Genomic DNA, 25,264 nt, shown 5'->3' on the forward strand with positions numbered 1-25,264 from the left:
TCCTGTCCAGGGTGTGTGTGTCTGTGTCTGTGTCCTGTGGTGGACTGGTGTCCTGTCCAGGGTGTGTGTGTCTGTGTCCTGTGGTGGACTGGTGTCCTGTCCAGGGTGTGTGTGTCTGTGTCTGTGTCCTGTGGTGGACTGGTGTCCTGTCCAGGGTGTGTGTGTCTGTGTCTGTGTCCTGTGGTGGACTGGTGTCCTGTCCAGGGTGTGTGTGTCTGTGTCTGTGTCCTGTGGTGGACTGGTGTCCTGTCCAGGGTGTGTGTGTGTGTCTGTGTCTGTGTCCTGTGGTGGACTAGTGTCCTGTCCAGGGTGTATCCTGGTGTGTCCGTTGCTGGGTGGGATAGACTCTGGCTCCCCCATGATGCTGAACTGATAACGTGGTTAGAAAATAAATATAAAAATAAAATACATAGAACAGAGAAATTGTCAGGGCAATGAAAATTTGAAAAGGCTATTTCTGGCAAGCTAAATAATAATTATTCAATATTTCCGTATTTAATTAAACAAAGCACAGTAAAATGTGTCCATATAGCGAAACAATGTAAACATTTACAACCACACAATTTCCAACTTACAACAATCTTAAATTGTTATGATTGTTTTCAATCGCTTAGAATATTATAGGATTCAGAGACGATAAATATTACAGGATAGCTTTGCTAGATAAAGAACTGAGGCCTCACCAGCAGAAGAAATTTACTTGAGGAGAAACATCACATGATTTTTAAGCCGATTATGACAAATCCAGACGAATATAATAACACTACGTTTCCCGTGGCACTGCGCGGTTTTGTGACCTTGACCGACTTTTCCCCCCTCCAATGAAAACGGCTCGCTGCCCTTTCTGGCCAATCGCTCATATGGGAGGCGGGGCGGTTGGCGGTTGCTAAGGTGGGGGTAAAAACCGGAAGATGTCGCGCGTCCCTGGAAGCCGCTGCCAAATTCTGTTGATGTAGGAAGGCAGCTCGCTGTCCGGTTGACATTTATTGCCGTAAGATGAAGAACGCAGGCATAACTGGAGGAAACCTCTGGACTGCGTGAGTCCCCTTGGAGAAAAGACAAACAGGCGTTTGACAGGTAAGCAGCGCCGAACTTTTCCTTTCAATTTCGGTTCAAAAAGTTTGTTTGCGCGTTCGCCTCCGCCGTGTCTCTGCTGCAGCTGTTGTAGTAGCGGGAGTGTAGACGCGGCAGGACCTGGGCTTTTTGAAAAGACTGGGAGTCTGGGAGTGTCGTCTGTCGTGGACGTGTCTTTGTAATTACCACACCACGCGTGGCCCTGGTTTCCCATTAAAGCTGTTTTTTTTTCCCCACCTGTATAAGAACAGAATAGTCTGGAAAAGGCCATTCAGACGCCGGGTGACTAAAGCACAGCATCAGGGCCCCGCACAGAATATAACTGCTCAGCCTCGCCAGTCTCGTCTCCGTGTGAAATCACCCTGTGCCCTGCACCTCCCTGCAGAGTTTCCACATTTTGGGTGCCTTCTGAGCGCACAATCACGGCGCTTTGAAACAGGACTTGATGTTTGGACCCTACGCCATTTACACCGACCCTCCTCGATCCGTTCATCCCGTGGGATGAGTCTTCCTTCCCAATCCCGTTTCGGCCCTGCTTGGTGGCCTGTTCAGTTCACTTTCCTGTGAACACTCTACTCCACCGTGGAGTACTGGAATCTGGTGTGAATGCTTATTATAAAACACGACCTGCCTGAAAATCCCTTCAGTTTGGCCTCCAGTGTGTAGGTCTGTATATGGATGTGGAAATACAAGAAGCAGACTTGCATGCAGGTGCTCATTGTTAAGAAACTGGTTCCTTCTGTATGAGCTCTGCTGTACCTTGTCCATCTGAATGTGCACCACAGTACCAGATGTTGGTGCTCATACAGATGGATAACGTACAGTACTGCGGTGATCATACAGATGGACAGGGTACATTGCTCACTGTTGACAGCTGTCACAACTGGCCCTTGTAAAGATAGGTGTCCTGTTCACAGCTTTCTGAATAGACCAGATACCTTTATGAGATCAGATCACTTTATTAGCCCTGTATAATTTCTTGCATTAGGGATTTGTCTTTTCGCAGACCCCAGCTTGCTCTCCATGAGACACACAGACAGGGAGAGAGAAGCTTGGGGGTCAGAGCGCAGGGTCAGCCATTGTACAGCGCCCCTGGAGCAGCTGGGGTGAAGGGCCTTGCTCAGGGGCCCAACGGAGCAGGATTCCTCTGCCGGCCGCGGGATTTGAACCGGCAACCCCCCAGCCACAGGCGCAGATCCTGAGCCACCGAGCCCCCGCTCCTTATAAGGGCCTGGGTGGGCTGGATTTCAGGCATATGGCCCAAGCGCTAACGAATTAGTCATGGAGAAACGGAGGCAGAAGAGTATCTTTTTCTGCCTTGCCTTTTCTCCTCCTTCTCATGCAGCCCCCTTATCTGAGAGTGTGACATTCTCGGTCCCTCATGGTGCCGTCCTCAAGTCCTGCTGGGCTTTCTTAGCTTTCCTGCCACCTCCAGTCCTCCTGAGGATCTGAGACAAGCCTGTCTGATTTGGTATAATAATAATAATAACATCACCTTATTAACCCTTTACAATTTCTTGCATTAGGAATTTGTCTTTTCGCAGACCCCAGCTTGCTCTCCGTGAGACACACAGACAGGGAGAGAGAAGCCTGGGGTCAGAGCGCAGGGTCAGCCTGCGCGTATGCGTTTGGGGATTTCACTGGGACAACTAACACATCGATTTCCATGTATTTATCAGACACTTTTTTTCTGACTTCTGCATAGAAGTTAGAAAGTACGATTTATTTCTGGTGGACCTAGAATCCTGGAAATCGGTCTCCGTCTCTTCCTCAGAGCCACCATGAGCGCGACGACCCTCCGGATTGGGGACCAGCTCATCCTGGAGGAGGACTACGATGAGAACTACATCCCCACCGAGCAAGGTACCGAGAGAGGGAGAGGGAGAGATTCTTTTGCAGTGAAAGGCATTTTAAAGTTGGCGGACGCTGGCGGGGCCTAGGGGCTGTAACAGGTGGCTTCGAAATGGGTGGGTCTCGGACAGCAGACGCAGCCGTCGAGTAAGAATCATTGCTTTTAATTCACAGTGCAGGGAAACTAAAAGAGAAAATAAAACCCTGGCTCTCTTTGGGTGCCAGCTTCTTCATGTAAATGTCTTTTCTGGATCTAACCGGTGCTTACTGGCACCAAAACCAAATCTCTTCCTCTAAACTTAAATTTCCCCAAAGTCTCACAGTCAGACATCCACTTGCTTCCTTCTTCTGTCTGGTGTAGCGCATAAAGGTAGATAATGGGGAAAACTGATGTCATTTCCAAAATATCAGATGCAGACTGACCACTGGAAGCCTCTGCTTCCTGCTCTTTAACTGCCACCTGACCACTTGTGTCCCTTCAGGTGGTCAGGTGACAGGATGTCAGCTCATTCCCCATTGCCTCCTGGGTAATGTAGTTCAGACAGGAACCACCATCTTGTCTGAACCTCCCACTGTCCTCAAAGTTACATACATTCATTTATCAGTTTGTGTAAACGTGTCAAATTAAGTGCCTTAACATTCAAATAGAATATGGGATCAAGCATGTGGAGAGCAGTTACTATAATGGATTCCTTTCCTGTCGTTAAGCCACTGAGCACAAAACCTTCTGTCACGGTGCGCAATGAAGGCTAGGATTTGGCACAAAACTCTGCTGGTGCAAAGCAGCATTTTTGTTATGTTTTAATTCATGTTATACTGTATGCATGGGAGGACCACTGATAGGTTTTGATTGTTAGGGTATTAGTGTTATACAGAAGCGTAACCATAAATGAATCTGTTTTTTAACAAACCAACATTGTACAGAAAAACTGCATGGCTACTTAGCAAAGCGACTGTCAGTATGGGGGCTGAGTAAACCTCTCTCTCTCTTTCGCTCTTTCTGTCAGAGATCCAGGAGTATGCACGAGAGATCGGGATAGACCCGGAGAAGGAGCCTGAGCTGATGTGGCTGGCCAGGGAGGGCATTGTGGCCCCACTGCCTGCAGAATGGAAACCCTGGTTAGGATTACAGGGCTACACTGACACTGGCACACTGCACACAGTGTTACTGGAGTAGTGCATACACTGACACTGGCACACTGCACACAGTGTTACTGGAGTAGTGCATACACTGACACTGGCACACTGCACACAGTGTTACTGGAGTAGTGCATACACTGACACTGGCACACTGCTCATAGTGTTACTGGAGTAGTGCGTACACTGACACTGGCACACTGCTCATAGTGTTACTGGAGTAGTGCATACACTGACACTGGCACACTGCACATAGTGTTGCTGACATAGTGCATACACTGACACTGGCACGCTGCACATAGTGTTATTGACATAGTGCATACACTGACACTGGCACACTGCACATAGTGTTACTGGAGTAGTGCATACACTGACACTGGCACACTGCACACAGTGTTACTGGAGTAGTGCATACACTGACACTGGCACACTGCACACAGTGTTACTGGAGTAGTGCGTACACTGACACTGGCACACTGCACACAGTGTTACTGGAGTAGTGCGTACACTGACACTGGCACACTGCACACAGTGTTACTGGAGTAGTGCGTACACTGACACTGGCACACTGCACACAGTGTTACTGGAGTAGTGCATACACTGACACTGGCACACTGCACACAGTGTTACTGGAGTAGTGCGTACACTGACAATGGCACACTGCACACAGTGTTACTGGAGTAGTGCGTACACTGACACTGGCACACTGCACACAGTGTTACTGGAGTAGTGCATACACTGACACTGGCACACTGCACATAGTGTTACTGGAGTAGTGCGTACACTGACACTGGCACATTTCACATAGTGTTACTGGAGTAGTAGTAGTAATAATAATAATAATAATAATAATAATAATAATAATGTTGCTTTATTAGCCCTGTACAATTTCTTGCATTAGGAATTCATCTTTTCGCATACCCCAGCTTGCTCTCCATGAGACACAGACACACAGACAGGGAGAGAAGCTGGGGGTCAGAGCGCAGGGTCAGCCATTGTACAGCGCCCCTGGAGCAGTTGGGGTTAATTAATTCCTTGCGTACATAATCTGTTCTTACTCTACGCTTGCCCTCCTCTCTCCTCAGTCAGGATGTGACTGGTGATGTCTACTATTTCAACTTCTCCACGGGCCAGTCCACCTGGGATCACCCCTGCGACGAGCAGTACCGCCTCCTTGTCGCCCAGGAGAGGGAGCGTGCGCAGCCCAGGGGCTCCCAGGCCAAGAAAGACAAGAAGAAGAAGAAGGAAAAGAAGGAGAAAAAGGAGAAAACAGTGAAAGAGCCCCTCAGACCACCTGCGGTGAGTGTATGAAAGGGTCCAGACATCCTTTGCCTCTGAGGCACCGAGTGTCTGACGCCGATACACTGAGGCTCCGAGCGCCTGACACTGACGCCGATACACTGAGGCTCCGAGCGCCTGACACTGACGCCGATACACTGAGGCTCCGAGCGCCTGACACTGACGCCGATACACTGAGGCTCCGAGCGCCTGACACTGACGCCGATACACTGAGGCTCCGAGCGCCTGACACTGACGCCGATACACTGAGGCTCCGAGCGTCTGACACTGACGCCGATACACTGAGGCTCCGAGCGTCTGACACTGACGCCGATACACTGAGGCTCCGAGCGTCTGACACTGACGCCGATACACTGAGGCTCCGATTGTCTGACACTGATGCCGATACACTGAAGCTCTGAGCGCCTGACACTGACGCCAAAATGCAGAGGCTCCGATTGTCTGACACAGAAATCACTGCTACCGATACAGTAAAACACTAGGTTGCTGCCATTGAGTTACTGATATAGTGACACACTTAAACACTACATAACACGTCGTCCATTATGTCTTTTATTCTTATAGAAGAAGCAGAATAATAGATCGCTCCATGCATGGTTTCTATGTGTCTGTAAGTTTGCGTGTGTTTGCGTGTCTAGGTGAGGCAGGCAGCAGGCAGGCTCGTCCCAGTGCAGTCAGATATAGCCGAGGCTCACTCTTTCGTTCATTCTCACCTTCGCTCTCGCACCGTTTCTCCATCCGGGCTCAGATCAGAGATGCCCGATCGGGGTGGAGAGAAAATCGGAGATGCGCTGTGCAGGGGTGGAGGTCACCCCCTTAGCCAAAAGGCAAGCCAGTCTCCCTTAATGCAGAGCCCCGAGACAGCTCCTGCACCCTCTGTCTCTAGAGCTGCACACTCCCTGTCGCCACTCTCGCACTCTCTTTTGCCCCTTTCCCCGAGGACTTTACAGCCCCTGCCTTCTCTTCCCCGATCCAGCAAAGCTCTAACGGATGCCCGAGAGATTCTTGGATGGTGGGATAAGGAGAGCTCCGATGCTAAATTGAGTTCAGGGTTGATGGAGCCCGTTGCCTGTCGGCTGCGGGACACCCAGCTCCCGCATTCCCCCACAAGCCTCTCTTGTGGAAACACGGTTAGATTCGCCAACGAGAGCCCCGGACAGGGCTTTCATCTGGGCGGGGAGACAAGATGGCAAAGCGATAGTGTTGGGAGCCCCAGAGAGAGGATGTCCTCCAGGGCAGGGCAGAGAGTGAGGGGCTCTCACACTGCTGCCAGCCTGCCCCTGGGGTCCAGTCCGCTCACCTTATCGGAGGCGCAGCCACCCTGGATGAAGGGGATGGAGGCCCCAGGTGGGGGTCCTGCCCCTGAGGGAGAGGACAGAATCGGTAAGGCTGCTCTTCAGAGTCTGGATTTGGGAGCGTTGATGGAGAACCCCAAGACGGGCCGCTCCCCCAGCAGCCACATCCCACAGGAGAGCGCGGCTTCAGCGCCTGGCTCCCCACTCCTTCTGAAGCCGAGGCCCCAGGGCCTCTCTCCGGGCAGGAAAGATGGGAGGGAGCCGGAGCGCGGAGGCCGAGGAGTCAGGAAGGCAAGAGGCCAAGGGACGGAGAGGCAGCTGGTGCAGGCAGTCAGAGTACACCAGGGCACAATCAGACCAGGAGCGCAGGAGTGTAAAGACAGTGAGCAGGTACGGAGAGAGAGCCCGAGGGAAAAAGAGGCAGCAAAGGAAAGACAGAGTGACTGAGAGACGAATGGTTCATTGGAAGGCTTGTGTTTCCCTGTCAGATGGCGATCAGCGATTACAGCGCTTGATCACAATGAGGGTAGGGTAACTTTGAACAGTCAGTAAAAGATCAAGCAGGGATAAATATGCTATACAGCCCAGTCCAGTATTTATCAAATTAAAAGTTTAAAGAGGGGGGAAAAAACAGCTCCAGTAATGCTCTGGGTTCTGGTGGGCCAAACAGTGAAGGCAGGAAAGCTGGACCATTTTTACATGTGTGGAAAATTCAGAGCTCTCTAATGAGTAAGACTTCTTCCATCTGTCTTTTATGTCAGACAAAATCTTAATATCTTTCATATACTCTTCATTCTTCCGATTCTAACGAGAAAGGCTTTCCCTGTCAGATGAAGCTCTTCAAAGTTTAGTAAAATGATGAGCAGAAGCTTGTGGTTCTTTTCCTGTCTTTGACCTCTCCTTGCACTGTTCCAGCTTTTGTAGGGAAGAGGTTTTTGAATCATGTACCAGCATGTATCAGGGTATCTGGGAACAAAATAGAGAGCAGAGCCTCCATACTGACCTCAAGAATGATCAATCAATAACTTTTCAATCATTTTATTTGGTATTGCACCCTTCAGATCATCTTGACTCGGTGAGCACTGCGTATCCACTCAGTCCAAAGAATGCACTGCGTATGTTTTGCGGTTTTTCATAACAAGTACTCTAACTGATGGAAAGTTGCAGATCATGGAGGCTTTTAACTAAGTCAGTGTATCAGCACTTTTCATTGCTTAAATTTGCAATATTCTTTTGTTTTCCAAGGACTGTTCATGCTGAGGTACCTACTGTGTGCCTCTCAATCGCTTGGCCTCATACTTTATTAGAAAAGTATATTTTCAGTATATTTTGAACCAGTCGCTCATTCTGTTGCCTTGACAATGTTACGTTTGATTGATAGATCAAATTCAAAGTGAAATTGACTTTTTTTGTTGTTGTAGATCCTACTGTGTTGTAAGCATATTGTGATAGATGTGGTTTTAGAGGTTAAGTAGTAGCCTGCACTTGGCTCTAGCCATATGTCTGATCTCTCTCTTTCCCCACCCCAGCCGGTAAGCTCGGCGCTAGGGCCCCTGCAGGGTCCTATGGGGTCTTTGGCCCCTCTTCGGGGGTTGGCAGATCCCCTGTCTTCTTCCCTGAGGGGCTCGGCCGGGAGCTCCGGAGGGCTGGAGCCCCTGAAGACATCACTTGGGGTGAGTACTGTATCACTTTCCCCCTGCATTGGATTGACACTGACATGGATACTAACTCTGGTGCAGTGTCAACACAGTGTCTCAGTCCTGATTCTGGACCGACACTCATGCTCACACTGACATTGATGATACAGTCGTTGGTGCCAGCTGTAGTCCTGATTCTAGACAGACACTAGTGCTCACACTAACACTGATGATGCAGTCGTTGGTGCAGCTCTAGTCCTGATTCTAGACAGACACTAGTGCTCACACTAACACTGATGATGCAGTCGTTGGTGCAGCTCTAGTCCTGATTCTAGACAGACACTAGTGCTCACACTAACACTGATGATACAGTCGTTGGTGCCAGCTGTAGTCCTGATTCTAGACAGGCACTAGTGCTCACACTAACACTGATGATGCAGTCGCTGGTGCAGCTCTAGTCCTGATTCTAGACAGACACTAGTGCTCACACTAACACTGATGATGCAGTCGTTGGTGCCAGCTGTAGTCCTGATTCTAGACAGACACTAGTGCTCACACTAACACTGATGATGCAGTCGCTGGTGCAGCTCTAGTCCTGATTCTAGACAGACACTAGTGCTCACACTAACACTGATGATACAGTCATTGGTGCCAGCTGTAGTCCTGATTCTAGACAGACACTAGTGCTCACACTGACATTGATGATGCAGTCGTTGGTGCAGCTCTAGTCCTGATTCTAGACAGACACTAGTGCTCACACTAACACTGATGATGCAGTCGTTGGTGCAGCTCTAGTCCTGATTCTAGACAGACACTAGTGCTCACACTAACACTGATGATGCAGTCGTTGGTGCAGCTCTAGTCCTGATTCTAGACAGACACTAGTGCTCACACTAACACTGATGATACAGTCATTGGTGCCAGCTGTAGTCCTGATTCTAGACAGACACTAATGATTATACTGGCACGGACATTGACGATAGAGACACTGTTGCCAGCACTAGTCCTGATTCTGGATTGACTTTAATGCTCACACTAACACTGATGATACAGTCATTGGAGCCAGCTGTAGTCCTGATTCTAGACAGACACTAGTGCTCACACTAACACTGATGATGCAGTCGCTGGTGCAGCTCTAGTCCTGATTCTAGACAGACACTAGTGCTCACACTAACACTGATGATACAGTCATTGGTGCCAGCTGTAGTCCTGATTCTAGACAGACACTAGTGCTCACACTGACATTGATGATGCAGTCGTTGGTGCAGCTCTAGTCCTGATTCTAGACAGACACTAGTGCTCACACTAACACTGATGATACAGTCATTGGTGCCAGCTGTAGTCCTGATTCTAGACAGACACTAGTGCTCACACTGACATTGATGATACAGTCGTTGGTGCCAGCTGTAGACCTGATTCTAGACTGACACTAGTGCTCACACTAACACTGATGATACAGTCATTGGTGCCAGCTGTAGTCCTGATTCTAGACAGACACTAATGATTATACTGGCACGGACATTGACGATAGAGACACTGTTGCCAGCACTAGTCCTGATTCTGGATTGACTTTAATGCTCACACTAACACTGATGATACAGTCATTGGTGCCAGCTGTAGTCCTGATTCTAGACAGACACTAGTGCTCACACTAACACTGATGATACAGTCATTGGTGCCAGTTGTAGTCCTGATTCTGGACTAACACTAACGATAACACTGGCACTGACATTGATGATACAGACACTGGTGCCTGCACTAGTCCTGACTGACACTAATAGGGTTATGTTAGTATTACATTAATAGGGTTAGGGTTACACTAATTACATTGATACTGATGATACTGACACTGGTGTCATCGCTAGTCCTGACTGTGGACTGTCACTGTCACTAACTAGAAGCACTGATGACGCAGTCACTGTGTGCATTTCCCTCTCCTCCTCTCTCTGTCACACACTCCTGTTCTCTTCCTCTTTGAATGCCTTTCCCTCCCCTCCTCCCTCTGTGTTAGTCTTGTGCTCATGTCATCCGATCTCTCTTCTGTGTCTCTCCCAGGCTCCTCTGTCCACACTGGGCACCAGTGCGCTGGGCCTGAGACAAGAGGAGAGGGTGTCTCTCTCTTTGCCGGGACTGGAGGATGAGGAGGAGAGAGGCTCGGAGGCAGAGGTAGGGCTCTTCCTGAGCTGTCTCATTGCACGCCACAGGTTATTTTGCAGTTCAAGCGATTCCATTTTAAAAAGCCTGCTTCAGATTATCCCGGAGATTGTGGAACAGTACAGTCACCGAATATCATTTCACAAAAACATACATCGTTGTCATGAAATATAACAGCAGCCTAATCAGGCTTCTGAGTTCTCCACTGAGTTGACAAGGGCACTTAGAAACATGAAAACCCAATATAAATGAATCGCTTCACGTATGAGTTACTAAGCTTTAGTGTGGATTTAAAGTAAGGGATTTTATACGGGTTGGATATGAGCTCAGGCCTTTTGTCACAAAATTGAAATGTCTATTGTACATGTAGCATCTTGCTTCTGTGACTATACTCTCTCCTGTCAGAGCCCACAAGGGACAGCCCGTCTGCTGCACAACCTACACCTGGACCTGGGCTCCCTGGGCGGAGGACTGCAGTACGAGGTACGTGCTGCACAGCAGTAAGACACTGACACGTCAACACAACAGTAACACACTGGATCCACATCATAACACATTAAAAAAGGGGCGGTGTGGTGGCTCTGTGGCTGTGGATCTGCGCCTGTGGCTGGGAGGTTGCCGGTTCGTATCCCGCGGCCAGCAGAGGAATCCTACTCCGTTGGGCCCCTGAGCAAGGCCCTTAACCCCAGCTGCTCCAGAGGTGCTGTACAATGGCTGACCCTGCGCTCTGACCCCAAGCTTCTCTCCCCGTCTGTGTGTCTCATGGAGAGCAAGCTGGGGTCTGCGAAAAGATGAATTCCTAATGCAAGAAATTGTATAGGGTTGATAAAGTGATCTTATCTTACTGATATGACAACACAACACTCATGCAACAGTAACACAACACTGACAAGGCAACATAGCACTGACGCAAAAGTAACATTATTACTTCACTGTGCTTCACTGATATGACACCACTGTGTGAACTTCAAATAAGAAGAGCTTACACAGGACTGTGTACTGTGCAAGGATAATACACACAACCACAAAGTACTCATACAAGCTCTATTCCTTTAGCAGTGATTTTGCTTTTGTGTTGTGTGCTATAAGTGTATGTGCAGACTGCATAGCCAGTGAGTGTTCAGTGTTCTGTGTGTGCTGCAGCAGTGTGTTGTTGTGTGCTATTAGTGTATGTGCGGACTGTACAGCCAGTGAGTGTGCAGTGTGCTGTTTGTACTGCAGTAGTGTAGTTTTGTGTGCTATTAGTGTATGTGCAGACTGTACAGCCAGTGAGTGTGCAGTGTGCTGTGTGTGCTGCAGCAGTGTAGTGAAGTGTGCTATTAGTGTATGTGCAGACTGTACAGCCAGTGAGTGTGCAGTGCGCTGTGTGTGCTGCAGCAGTGTAGTGAAGTGTGCTATTAGTGTATGTGCAGACTGTACAGCCAGTGAGTGTGCAGTGCGCTGTGTGTGCTACAGCAGTGTAGTGTTGTGTGCTATTAGTGTATGTTCAGACTGTACAGGCAGTGAGTGTGCAGTGCGCTGTGTGTGCTGCGGCAGTGTAGTTTTTGTGTGCTATTAGTGTATGTTCAGACTGTACAGCCTGTGAGTGTGCAGTGCGCTGTGTGTGCTGCGGCAGTGTAGTGAAGTGTGCTATTAGTGTATGTGCAGACTGTACAGCCAGTGAGTGTGCAGTGCGCTGTGTGTGCTGCGGCAGTGTAGTGAAGTGTGCTATTAGTGTATGTGCAGACTGTACAGCCTGTGAGTGTGCAGTGTGCTGTGTGTGCTGCAGCAGTGTAGTGAAGTGTGTTAAATAGTGTCTCCCCCCACCTGTGGAATCCAGGAGAGCGATGTCAGTAGGACTCCCCCGCCAGAGGAGCACACTGAGCCTGAGCTGCAGGACCTGCTGCCTTCCCTGGAGCCCAGCCAAGACCCCCCCTCACAGGTGACACTGCACTGCTCTCTGCAGATATCTTCATAGTTTGACCTCAAAGGGCAGCAGATTGCCCAGAGATGTTCATCTCAGACATCTTTGAAATGTTCAAACAGAATTATTGGTATGATAGTTTTAAGTCACTTATTCTAGGACTTAACTAAAAGCTCTAACCGTCAGTATAAATCAGAAAAAAAAATCTTAAATTGCCTGTTTCACCGTCATTGTACTTGAACACAGGTACATGTCATGTCTTTACCTGCAACACAGTCAGTGTATGCTATGACACGAGCTGCAGGTGGCAAGTTCATGATGTTTCAGTTTGATCTGCTTTCACGCTCGCATTAGAAATGAAATCCGGAGCTTCAGATAAACAAGAGTATCGCGCGTGTAAGCTGTAAGCAGACATCTTGTAAAAATGCCAGATGGCTATAGAAATTTGGTTTTGGCACGCTTGCATGGGGGGGGGTTTCGTCAATGAGATTAGGAGGATCCCCTGTGAGCTGGAATGAGCTGAGGGCCTGGATGTGGAGGGCTGTGAAGTCAGGAACGCTGTGAGAAAGGAGGGCTTGTCTTTATACTCGTGTATATATATACTGATGGAAAAAGGAAACGCAACATTCTCTGGAATGAGAATACTATAGTTATAGCTTATGTACCTCCAGAAAAAGTTGTCAATTTGTTTTAAGCCCTCTGACTGGCAATACAGCTTGAGCAGTGAGGCATTGCAACTTGCCAATCACACGAAAGCTCGTTAGGTGCACTTTTACCCAATGAATTTCTGATCAGGTCACCTTTAAAAAGGCCTTAATTCAAAGCTTAGGTCATTGCAAGAAACAGGCCACACTTAGTTTTCTGTGCGTTCCATAATGCCTCGAATGTCACCAGAAGCAAGGGAGAGGGCCACTGGCATGCTGCAGGCAGGCATGTCATGCGCCAGCGTTGCCAGACACTATGGAGTTAGCCGCTCCACTGTGTCCTGACTGCAGAGAAGGTTTCAGCAGACCGGCAGGACAGATGACCGTCCAAGACCGTCCACACCTGAGCAGGACCGACATATCAGACTGGTCCGTCTGAGAGATCGTTTCAGATCTGCCACCCGTTCTGCTGCTGAAACTGCCGACAGACGCAATGCCCGCATCAGTGACAGGACAGCGAGGCTCCAGGCTGCTGGCCTTAGAGCAAGGCGACCTGTCAGGGCCCCTCTGCTCACACCTCCTAGACGTCCCACCCGACTGGCTTGGGCCAGACAGAGGCTGCGATGGACCCGTCCGCAGTGACATCAGGTCCTCTTCACGGACGAGTCACTCTTCAGCCTGTTCCACGCGGACGGGAGGGCCAGAGTGTGGAGCAGGAGGTGCTGGGTTTCTTTTTTCCATCAGTATGTACATACATACAGCGGCTTTGGCGGTTCAGTGGTTGAGTTCTCACCCCACCGTGTGGGAGGCCTGAATTCGACTCCTGGCCAACGCAGTCTCCTAATAATTTATACCTGGTGCTTTCTTTTGTTATAGAGCTGACTATAGTGTAGGTACTGCCAGCTGTCTGTGTCTTTGTGTAGTGCCTATCGTTTAGTATGCACACTGAGTTTGTCGTTGTTGTGCGTCATTTTACATCTTACAGTTTCTGGTCTTCTTTTTTAAAGTTGATTAGATTGCCTTCATTTCTGTTTTTTACGCACAGTTTTTAGCCATTACCTGCCCTGTGTACTTCTGATGGCTAATTTCTTTTCACTTTAAGAATAATGGGGTTGACACTTGAGCTGACAGGGAACGACTGCACTAATTGTTGTCTGTTATTGTAGCTGTGTGCTTTGCTCTTGTTTGACTGTTTGATGGTGTGTGTGTCCTGTCTGTCTTGTGGTCTCCCTACCAGTGTTTGGCGTGCTTGGGTTGGGTTTTCTTTTTCCAGTGTTTGTGGTCATACATGTTGGGTTATTGTGTGTTTGATGTGTGTGGTAGTGATGTCATGTTCTTGTCTGTATTCTGGTTTGTCATGCAAACCCTCCACATCATGTTACATGTTTGGGAAGGCTATTGTGCCAGCAATAGTAATTAATAGGAACTAATTGTTCCAAGGATGTCATCCAGCATTCCTTAAAAAAGAAGCCAGGGTATTGGCTTCAACAACATGGCTGGGGGTAACTTGTTCCATACTCCCACATCCCTTTGTGTAAAAAAAGAGCCTCCTGTTGTCGGTTTTAAATGTAGTTTCCACTTCTTGTGGTCCTGTTTCACTGTGCATTCCGAAGAACGTCTTTGTCTCTCTCGGTGTGTCACTGTGTCCTTGTTGTCTTTGTTGTGTGAGTTTGCCATTCGATTCCCCCCCCGTTTTTTTTTTTTCGTTTGTCTCGGCTGCACGCTGCTGGCTCGGGGGACGGCGAAGGACTCCCTCTGCGGCCAGCGCCTCTCCTCTCCACTGGGGGGCAGCACAGACTGCAGCGTGGCCGGCCTGAGTCCCGCCGGCCAGCCCCGGGCACGTCCTGGATCAGGAGAGAGAAGACTGGGGAGCAGCGGAGAGGAGGAGAGAGGGCGGAGGAGGGCGGAGGACGAGGGGGCCGAGGCGAGAGAGAGCGGAGACGCGCGCGGGGCGGGAGATGGGCGGAGAGGGGAGAGGAGGTGGCCGGGGGGGGGTGAGGGAGACGGAGCAGAGGAGCAGACCGACGAGGAGAGGAAGTTGCCCGGGAACTTGAAACGCCAGCCACCTGCTTCCTCACAGGGCCCCATGGAGAGCCAGGAAGAGGAGGAAGAGGAAGAGGGAGGAGGGCGGGCAGCGAGAAGAGAGGAGCGGGAGAAGGGGGGAATTGTAGCTCTGGGGGCAAAGCCAGCAGGGGAAGACGAGAATGACGGTGGGCTTGACCCCTCCTCTCTCTCCTCGGACACCCTGCCCGGGAAACGGGGGTGCCCAGCTGAGGCTCCCACAGGAACGGTCGCAGCAGCGAAGACGCAGCCTTCGGCCAGCCCCCCATATGAATGGAAGCTCCCCGTCACCGGGGCACCCCCTTCAGAGGTAGGGTTTGTGTTCACCCTGCGTGACGGCCATCGCCCCCAAACCACCTCACCCATCCCTCTCGGTCCGGGAGGGCCAGCTGGCGTGAGCTCCGGCCATGTTTCATTTCACCCTGAACTCATTTGGTCCAAACCTGCGTCTCTGCCTGGATACAGCAGCGGCTGACCTATGAACCCTTCCAGTCCGAGGCCCTGGGGGACAGGATTTGGGTCTGCCTGTAATAACCCTGTTTCCCCTTTCACTCATCTCCTTACAGTCGTCTTCACCCCGTGCTGCACCACTGACCTGCCAAAACCCCCCACCTTATCGCTCTCACTTTTATTAGTGTGACACTTTTATTAGTGGGTCTGCTGCTGCTGTCACGACCAGCCCGCGGGTTCACCACTGCCTCTGATGGCAGAGGGGTCCTGGTGACACTGTCACTTGTGCACCTCTGCTTGGGAAACGTGGGGTCGCAGTCTGCTGTCGACTTAGTCAGGACCCCGATGGGTCACTCTTCTGTGAACTTCTAAGAAATGTGCAAGGGTTATACGTTATTTGTAGTACCCCTGCTGTTTAATACCAGCTGCGTTTTCTTGTTTAGTTGCTTATTGACCCAAGGGTATCATCCAGCCCTTTCTTGAAAGAGGCCAGGGTTTTGGCTTGGCTGCGGAACCCGTTCCAGACTGCACGCACCGGTCTCTTCTCGGTCTTTATAAGTATCCTTCCTGTGGTAACGCATGTGTGTGTGTATCTCCGTGTGTGAGTGTGTCCGTGCCCTGGGTAAGCAAGCCGTGTGTGGTGCAGAAAAACGTGCACAGTGTTTTCACTTTTCCCATACCATACCTCCCTGCAGCGTACCATGCTTTTGCAGTGATTTCACTTTGTTTTACTGCGTTTTCCTCTGCGTCAACCACGGCAGACCACAGCAGACTCTTATTAGAGGTATATCGGCGCTTCTTTTCGATTCTGTTGCCTAACCTCTGATAAGACGGATACCCTGTTTAAGTAACTGCTGAGAATTGCTTCACCGATTGAGTATGTGCTGGAATATTATATGATATGATATGTGTCTACCCTTATCTGTAGGGCGTGCTGTCAGTTTGTCCCTCTCCTGCTGACAGTCTGTCTCTCTGCAGGACTCGGAGGCCAGTGAACATCTTGAGGGACCCTCCCTGCACTCTGAGGATCGTACCCAGGTAGGGCACAAGTGGGTTTGAATAGTGCTTTCCTAGCTGTATCAGAATATTAGGGCTGTCCTATAATATAATATATCCAGTCCTATATACTGTAGTTGTTACCTCAGTAATGTTAAGCTACAGGGCAGGTGTCATCAACATGCTTGTTGGTACACCTTAGACTCAGGCATTCAATTTTATTTTCTGTCATGCCCTCAGTTTGGAATTCTCCGTTTTTCTTTACCATCATCACTACTGAGCAGGGGCACCGATCACCTGTCGTTCCAACCCCTGCTGTATTCAGCCAGTGGTCTGTTCCTGTCTGTGGGAATATCTTAGTATCGGCCTTCAAAAGATTTACTGCAGGACAGATGATCTTCTCACTTCTGAGCTTTAAATGACTAGATTAAGTCATTGTTTTGACTAAAAACTAAGAAAGATGAGATATCAGGCGGAGCGGTAGCTCTGTGGCTCAGGATCTGCCCCTGTGGCTGGAAGGTTGCCAGTTCAAATCCCACAGCCGGCAGAGGAATCCTACTCCGTTGGGCCCCTGAGCAAGGCCCTTAACCCCAACTGCTCCAGGGGCGCCGTATAAATGGCTGACCCTGCGCTCTGACCCCAAGCTTCTCTCCCTGTCTGCGTGTCTCATGGAGAGCAAGCTGGGGTCTGCGAATTCCTAATGCAAGAAATTGTATAGGGCCAATAAAGTGATCTTATCTTATATTGTGTCATTCACTCATGCAATAATTATCTCTTTTTGAACAATGACAAAAATATATTGGACTGTATGCTGCAAGTTAAGCAGGGTGCTTGTACTTTTGAGCACAGAGAACTTGGAACAAAAGGAGATGAGCAAACAAAAGCACATCAGACATGCATGGTGTCTTATTGGCGTAGCATGAGCAGAGTCCCCCGCCCTGAGCTCGGCAGGACTCCCTGTTGGACTGGTTCGTGCTGGCACCTGTTGTCCGGGCCCGGCAAGGGCAGGTAACCTGGTGCTGTTGTGACTCTGCAGAGCTCGGCTGGGTTCCAGTCCAGGGTGTTCGAGCAGGTGCTTGACGTGGAAGATCTCTCCCCTGCCCCAGAGGGTGCGAGGACACTGGTCAGTACACCGTGCGGCACTCTGACAGCGATGCACACGCGTTGTGCTCTCGAGTCTATACTGTTAATACACTGCCGTGAGAATCTCTGTACTGTACTTCTAATACACTGAAGTGTAAGTTAACCGCATGCTTTGTACTGAACCTACACTGTCATATCTGTGCTTCACATACTGGATTATACTCAGTCACACTTGTAGCTCTACATACCATACTTCCAACTGTCTAGTAGGGGTGTTACCCTGGCATCCTGGCCAAATTTCCCATTGGCCCTTACCAGTCATGGCCTCCAAATAATCCCCCTCTATGAACTGGCTTCATTACTCTGATCTCCTCCCCTCTGAGAGCTGGTGTGTGGGGAGAGGACTGGAGCATCATCCAGGTGGGGCTGCACACTGGTGGTGGTGGAGGGGATCCTCATTACCTGTAAAGCGCTTTGAGTGGAGTGTCCAGAAAAGCGCTATATGCATTCTGTTTTATCTAGCAATTCTGTATTGCAATGGACAGCAGCAGAACAATATCAGACAGTATGGTGCTGTGCTGTGGTTGAGGTGGAGCCACACTGCGTGACTTACTGTACCTGGCTCTCCTGACTGCTGTTCTCCAGGACCAGGACGTCACAGAAAGGCAGGAAGAAGGGAGCGTGAAAATGAAAGAGGAAGATGAGAGGAGGAAGAGGGCAGAGGCAGCAGAGAGGTACTCAGCAGCTGACTGGTGCAAAATCCGGTTTTTCCCAGTGTTCAAAAGATTCAGTTGGACTGTGATCAAGTCTTAAATATATACAGTGCTTTTTATTGTATCTCTTGCCTGGTACCCTTTTACTTTGGTTGTCTTATTACTGTATGTTGAGTTATTGTAGACACCAGTGTTCTGTATTATATATAATTTACTGTTAACTTTTTTACAGTTCATTGAATGTTACTGGACTTGGATAAAGCTGTCAGCTAAATACAAATACACTAACTATCAAAAGTAGTCACCCCACTTGGTCATTTTCACATTTTTTATGTTATGGAACCCAGGCAAGCTCAGGTCACTTATACAATCTCGAATCATAATGTATTAGGTTTTTTTTTGCCCTTGATAGACATGAAACACTCTATAATATCCAGGTGAAGACAAATTTCTATGGAACCTCCTAAATTAGTTATAACTAATTATATAACTAATGCCAGCAGCCATATCACCCTGCAACTCACAACTGGCAGCCCCACTGACGCTAAGCAGGTGTGAGCCTGGCCAGTACCTGGATTGGAGACTCCTGGAAAAGCTAAGGCTGCTGCTGGAAGAGGTGTTAGTGGGGCCAGCAGGGGGCGCTCACCCTGCGGTCTGTGTGGGTCCTAATGCCCCAGTATAGTGACGGGGACACTATACTGTAAACAAGCACCGTCCTTCAATTGAGATGTAAAACCGAGGTCCTGACTCTCTGTGGTCATTAAAAATCCCAGGGCGTTTCTCGAAAAGAGTAGGGGTGTTACCCCAGTATCCTGGCCAAATTTCCCCCTGGCCTTTACCAGTCATGGCCTCCTAATAATCCCCATCTCTGAACTGGCTTCATCACTCTCCTCCCCACTGAGAGCTGGTGTGTGGGGAGAGGACTGGAGCATCATCCAGGTGGGGCTGCACACTGGTGGTAGTAGTGGGATTCCCCATTACCTGTAAAGCGCTTTGAGTGGAGTGTCCAGAAAAGCGCTATATAAGTGTAAGCAATTATTATTATTATAATAACACCGAAAATAGGTGCTTGCATAGGGATTCACCACCCTTGAGCCAATATTTGGTTAGAGGCACCTTTCTCGGAAATTACAACCATGAATCTTAGATCAGTCTCTGCTAGTTGTGTGCGTCTGGACACTGTGCATCAATTGTGGTCCATTCTCCTTTCCAGAATAGATTAAGCTCTCTTAGGTAGGATGGAGAACATTGGTGTACAGCAGTTTTCAACTCCTACCACAGATTCTCAATTGGATTGTGGTCCAATCAAACCACACTCTGTTGATTTTAGTTGCTCCAGTGTGCCTTCAGCTATATGTTTTGGGTCATTGTCCTGCCAGACGATGAATTCTAAGCCCCAGGTCTCTTGCAGACTGCTGCAGGTTTTCCTTCAGGATTCCTTTTGCCTTCTGGATTCATTTTGCCTGCTAGCCTCACAAGTCTTCCAGGCCCCGAAGCAACATTTTATATCATATGATCTTGAGCACAGGAGCTCACATCTGGTCTTCTCTATGACTTACACTCCCATATCTCACATGAGCGTACATGTCAAACAGCAATAAAAACATATCTTGACTGGACATTTATTTTTCACCTTTTCGGAAGTCCAGAACACTGTAGGAAATTGTATTTGAAAATATCATGGACAAAGCTTGTTTTATAATGCACATTAATAACTGAATGCATATCAGGCACTTTATCCCGAATGGTATTAAACTGCGTGTGGAAACTTAACAACGAGGTATTTTCAAATATTTCAGTGTATTTTAAAAGTAATATCAGGAATATAAATTCAGGCTATGTTCCTGATATTTCACATACTTAAAGATACAGCATCTTAGCTCGACACAGACCAGTGCGCACAGTTGTCAATAGGACGTTGCCTGCCTGACGTTCTGGTCTGTGCTGCGCTTCTTAGGTGGCTGAAGGAGGCAGCGAGGACAGAGACCGCTCCAGAGACGAGGGCCCGGAGCCCAGTGGCTCAGCCTGCAAGTGACCCTGAGTCCGAGTGCAGTCCCGAGGTGGAGGGGGGCAGCAGGAGCCGGAGGAAGAGGCCAGAGATGGCGAGAGGCAAGCCAGCCACCCCGAGCAGTCGGCACAGCCACAGCTCCGATGAAGATCAGGGGCTGGAGAGGCTGGCCCCGGCCTCCTCGGAGGAGGGGAAGAAGCGGGAGAGGTCTGAGGTCCGCCTCGCCGAGTTCGCGGAGGAGACGGAGGGGAAGCTCGAGGAGCTACGAGCCAGGGCCCTGCAGGAGAGGCGGGAAAGGCTGAGCCGCCTTGCAGAGGAGCTGAGGAAGGAGGAAGAAGAGGAGGAGCAGAGGCTGCGGCAGGAGAACCAAGAACGGATCAGGTTGCGCACATACACTCTCCCCGCCGCCGGTTCTGACACCAGGCCTGAAGCCCCCCCCCGCGCTCCACGCTGCCAGGCCTGAGGTGCCCACATGCTCCCCGCCGCCGAGCCTCAGGCCCCCCCGCACTCCCCGACTCTGGTCCTGAGGCCCCCCGCAATCCCCGACGCCGGGCCTAACATTGGGCCTCAGGCACGCTCGCGCTCCCTGACGCCGGGCCGGACGCTGGTCCTGACGAACACTCACGACTGGGCCCGAGGCCCACTCGCGCTCCCCGACGCCAGGCCTGAGGCCCACTCGCGCTCCCCGACGCCAGGCCCGAGGCCCACTCGCACTCCCTGACTCTGGGCCAGACGCCAGGCCCGAGGCCCACTCGCACTCCCTGACTCTGGGCCAGACGCCAGGCCCGAGGCCCACTCGCGCTCCCCGATGCCGGGCCTAACGCTGGGCCCGAGGCCCACTCGCGCTCCCCGATGCCAGGCTGGACGCTGGTCCTGACGAACACTCGCGACTGGGCCTGAGGCCCGAGGCCCACTCGCGCTCCCCGACTCTGGGCCCGAGGCCCACTCGCGCTCCCTGACACTGGGACCAGCGTGTTTGTACTGTGTGTTTGTAATATTTTCACAGGTCACTGAGAGAGAGGCTACAGGGGGAAAGAGAGGAAGAGGAGAGAAGGCTGAGTCTGGTGTCTGAGGAGAAACTGCAGGACCTCAGACTCTCCACACGGACACAGAGAGAAGCTCAGGAGCAGCACCTCAGGTCAGCCACTGCATCACGAATGAGAGACACGCCAGCAGTTACCATTGATGAAACCTTAACGTGTACACTATTATAGAAGTATATAATAATAATGCTGCTTTATTGGCCCTATACAATTTCTTGCATTAGGAATTCGTCTTTTCGCAGACCCCAGCTTGCTCTCCATGAGACACACAGACAGGGAGAGAAGCTTGGGGTCAGAGCGCAGGGTCAGCCATTTATACAGCACCCCTGGAGCAGCTGGGGTTAAGGGCCTTGCTCAGGGGCCCAACGGAGTAGGATCCCTCTGCCGGCTGCGGGATTTGAACCGGCAACCTTCCAGTCACAGGCACAGATCCTTAGCCACAGAGCCACCGCTCTGCCCGATATGTAATAAAACTAATATATTATATCTATATATATCTATGTTATATATATATATTATATGGCTATACAGGGTGAGTAAGTGGTTTTAAATTGTAACTAATAGCTTGTAATAAAGCTTTTAATAGTGAGAGTAATAATAAAAGCCAATTTTCTGCCTCCCGGGTCTCTCTAAGTGTCGCCCGGTCTCATTTATTTGTGCGTCTGTCTCTGCAAGTCAGGGAGGAGAGCGAGTCGGCTCTGCTAGAGCTGAGAACAGCCCTGGAGGCAGACCGGGCCGCCGAGACGAAGAGGCTGGAGGAGCACCGGCAGCAGGAGCGGGCAAGACTGCGGCGGGAGGCCGAGGAGGAGCTGAGGCAAGAGAGGCACAGGCTGGAGGCCGAGAGGGAGGCACAGCTGGAGGCCGTGAAGAAAGAGGTTAGGACCGAGCGCTGAGGAAGGCTTTCTTACACACATAGCCCATCCTCTTAGAGGGGCGATCCTCACCTCAGGCCAGGGTTTTCCTTTTGCCTGAGGTCCGAGTTCTAGACCCTCTTCTGAAAAACACCCATTTCTTGTGCACATCTTTCCGAAAACATGGTTCTCTGCATAGGTTCAGTGGTTAAAATGACTGGCCTACTTTTTTCCGGGGGTAAGGGAATGTATGGTTTTATTTTGACCTGTCAAGAATATAAGAAAGATCACAAACAATTTGACCCAACCAGCCCAATTGATAGTTATTAAGTTATTGATCTGTAGATCCCATCCCAGCTATTTCTGGATATAAGCCAAGGTACTGGTTTCGACAAATTGAGCTGGGCAGCCCTTCCCGACTCGAGTGTCGATGTGGCTCTGCGCTGTGGGTCCGCCCCGTAATCGAAGGGAAACACTTTGACCCGACGTGCTGGATCGCACAGCAGTAACACTCTGCGGTGTGTAGCAGGGGAAGATCACTCAGGAACTGAGCCACGAGAGACAAGAAGAGCTGCTGAAGCCCCAGCGCAGTGGACAGCACCTCTCTACCTACCAGAAGGAGGTGAGCTACTGCTACCGACACGCAACACTCAATCCGATACGCACACTGATATACTAATATCCATACACCCACGTCCACGCTGATACACCTAGACACACCGATACACTCCCAAATGCACTGCGAGAAACATCCATAGCTTTATCTGCACATTGAGCTAAGCCACCACCAGGTACAGAAACCGAGAGGTTCAAAATTTTAATATGTTTTGCCGATGGTGTTAATATGCTGGACCGATTCGCTCTCATTCCAGAAAACGATAATGATTGTTAAAAGTTCAAGCACTGAGAGTGAGATTGCTTTTAATAAGTGAGTATATACCTCAGCTTTCGAGCTGAAAAGCCCAGAATCCCTAGTTTGTTAAGAATAAAAAGGGAATAGGCATCATACTACTGCTAGAGACATGATGTCGGGTAGACAAGTCCACCAACTGCCCCCAGGCTCCAAGGACATCATAGTGTCCTCTGTAACAAAAGTGATGGCTGGGATTCTGGGGGATCATTGTGTGATGCAGAGCAGAACTGATTGACTCCATACAGCCTGTGAGGAGAGAAGAGTCATGTGTTTGGCTTAAAATCAGTAGAAATATCATCTGCAGAGATAATGAGGTTATCCTGTGAAGCCTTCATTCCCCCTATAGAATCCCGTTACTACAATGAGGGTGTTCTCCACAGTCTCCACACAACGGTCTCGCACTTCCAGGGCCGGGGAAGTGGATGGTCACATTTGTCACAGCACACAATGATCACCTCACTCTGCTGCAGCAACAACAGTTACAGCTACAGCTCAGATCGTCAAGGGCAGGAACAGAGGGGACTGTTTGGGAAGGTTCACTTACAGCTCAGCTCTGGGCAGGAGTTTGGTGAAGTACGCTCTCACTGATCTGGACCCCCTCCTCTGTCAGAACTTTCACTGGGACACTACAAACGCCAAATTGTACAAACTACAAATGTGTGTGTGTGTCTTTCTGTCCCCAGCTGAGTCACATGTCTGTGTCTGTCTGTCTCTAGCTGATTGAGGTGTGTGTGTGTCTTTCTGTCCCCAGCTGAGTCACGTGTCTGTCTGTCTGTCTCTAGCTGAGTGAGCTGTGTGTGTGTGTCTTTCTGTCCCCAGCTGAGTCACGTGTCTGTCTGTGTGTCTCTAGCTGAGTGAGCTGTGTGTGTGTGTCTTTCTGTCCCCAGCTGAGTCACGTGTCTGTCTGTCTCTAGCTGAGTGAGGTGTGTGTGTGTGTCTTTCTGTCCCCAGCTGAGTCACGTGTCTGTGTCTGTCTGTCTCTAGCTGAGTGAGCTGTGTGTGTGTGTCTTTCTGTCCCCAGCTGAGTCACGTGTCTGTGTCTGTCTGTCTCTAGCTGAGTGAGGTGCTGAGGGAGGTGAGGGAGGAAGTGCAGAAGGAACATGACAGGAAGTTGGAGCAGCTGAGAGAGGAGCACCGCCACACTCTGCAGGACATCCGAGAGAAACACTTGGAGGAGGTGAGGCACGGAGTGAGGTAAGGGGGAGAAAACGGGAGAAAAAGTGGGAAAGGGGACAAAGAGAGTGGAATCTATGGGAGTGATAATGATACAGGGATCAGCTTTGGTTATCTTTGAATGCCTGAACAGAGGAAAGGCACGATACTAGAGCACAGTAAAGCCAGCTGGTGTCTGTCTGCCTGTCTCCAGGAGTGCAGGCAGAGAGACAGGTTGCTGGGAACGCTGCAGGAGGAAAGAGGGAAGCTGCTGTCCAGCCATCGCAAACAGCTGGAGGAGCTCTGCACACAGCTGGACGCACAGCTGCACGACGCCCGTCAGACCCACAGACACAAGGTCCGTTAGGCGGGCATGCTGGGAAGCCCGTCGGGAGGCAGGGGTTGCTTTTGTGAGACTTTATTTCCATGGAATGTGGGGAAACTGCTTTATAGGGGACGTCAGGTTGATGTTTACCATGTCAGTGCAAGGTCAGGAGACAAGGCCGACAGTAGTATAGTTTGCTTTAGTTCTTAAAGTGGTAAACGTGCATGTACAGCGATGTCACGTTGTAGTTACGTTGTGTTCAGTTCTGTTGCTGTGTGGGTGCAGCATGTACTTATTTGTCAACAATCATTGATATATTATATCATTGGCCATTTGAGTGTTCATGTTCAGTATTGATTACAGTATATCATCAGTGTGTGCGGTGTTGATGACGGTACATTGTCAGCAGCATTCACAACACATTACTTGTGCTTTCTGTGTTTAGTGGTGTGCAGTGTGGGTGATAGTGTATGGACAGTGCTGTGTTGTGTACTGACACTGTCCTCTCTGCTTCAGGAAAGTGAGCTTCAGAGACAGGGAGAGGAGTTGGAGCTCAGGGCCAAAGAGCTGAAAGCCAGGAGTGTAGCTCTCCAAGCTCAGGTACTGACCGAGGGGTTCCATCTGTGATTGTTTCTCTCTCTGTAAAACACTCTGAAGCACCTTACAAATCACATA

General features: G+C 49.9%; 1 protein-coding gene across 3 annotated transcripts in view; it reads left to right on the forward strand.

Moving 5' to 3' along the window:
- Window positions 1-925: 925 nt before the first annotated feature.
- The window catches only part of cep164 (centrosomal protein 164), a 31,775-nt gene continuing 7,436 nt past the window's right edge, over window positions 926-25,264 (forward strand). The window contains exons 1-19 of one of the 3 annotated variants that reach the window (XM_088939861.1): window positions 926-1,077; window positions 2,849-2,937; window positions 3,933-4,044; window positions 5,148-5,361; window positions 8,186-8,329; window positions 10,349-10,459; window positions 10,853-10,930; window positions 12,267-12,368; window positions 14,742-15,365; window positions 16,484-16,543; window positions 17,538-17,624; window positions 18,230-18,318; window positions 20,255-20,686; window positions 21,312-21,443; window positions 22,028-22,223; window positions 22,726-22,821; window positions 24,167-24,289; window positions 24,479-24,622; window positions 25,106-25,189. In XM_088939861.1, the coding sequence (XP_088795987.1) occupies window positions 2,856-2,937; window positions 3,933-4,044; window positions 5,148-5,361; window positions 8,186-8,329; window positions 10,349-10,459; window positions 10,853-10,930; window positions 12,267-12,368; window positions 14,742-15,365; window positions 16,484-16,543; window positions 17,538-17,624; window positions 18,230-18,318; window positions 20,255-20,686; window positions 21,312-21,443; window positions 22,028-22,223; window positions 22,726-22,821; window positions 24,167-24,289; window positions 24,479-24,622; window positions 25,106-25,189 (2,910 nt within the window). In that variant the 5' untranslated portion in view covers window positions 926-1,077; window positions 2,849-2,855. The remainder of the gene's footprint in view (window positions 1,078-2,848; window positions 2,938-3,932; window positions 4,045-5,147; window positions 5,362-8,185; window positions 8,330-10,348; window positions 10,460-10,852; window positions 10,931-12,266; window positions 12,369-14,741; window positions 15,366-16,483; window positions 16,544-17,537; window positions 17,625-18,229; window positions 18,319-20,254; window positions 20,687-21,311; window positions 21,444-22,027; window positions 22,224-22,725; window positions 22,822-24,166; window positions 24,290-24,478; window positions 24,623-25,105; window positions 25,190-25,264) is intronic. The other 2 variants (XM_088939862.1, XM_088939863.1) reach the window with 2 other exon arrangements.

This window comes from Atractosteus spatula, chromosome 22 (genome assembly GCF_055471065.1).
Source record: "Atractosteus spatula isolate fAtrSpa1 chromosome 22, fAtrSpa1.hap1, whole genome shotgun sequence".
NCBI classification, from domain to species: domain Eukaryota; kingdom Metazoa; phylum Chordata; class Actinopteri; order Semionotiformes; family Lepisosteidae; genus Atractosteus; species Atractosteus spatula.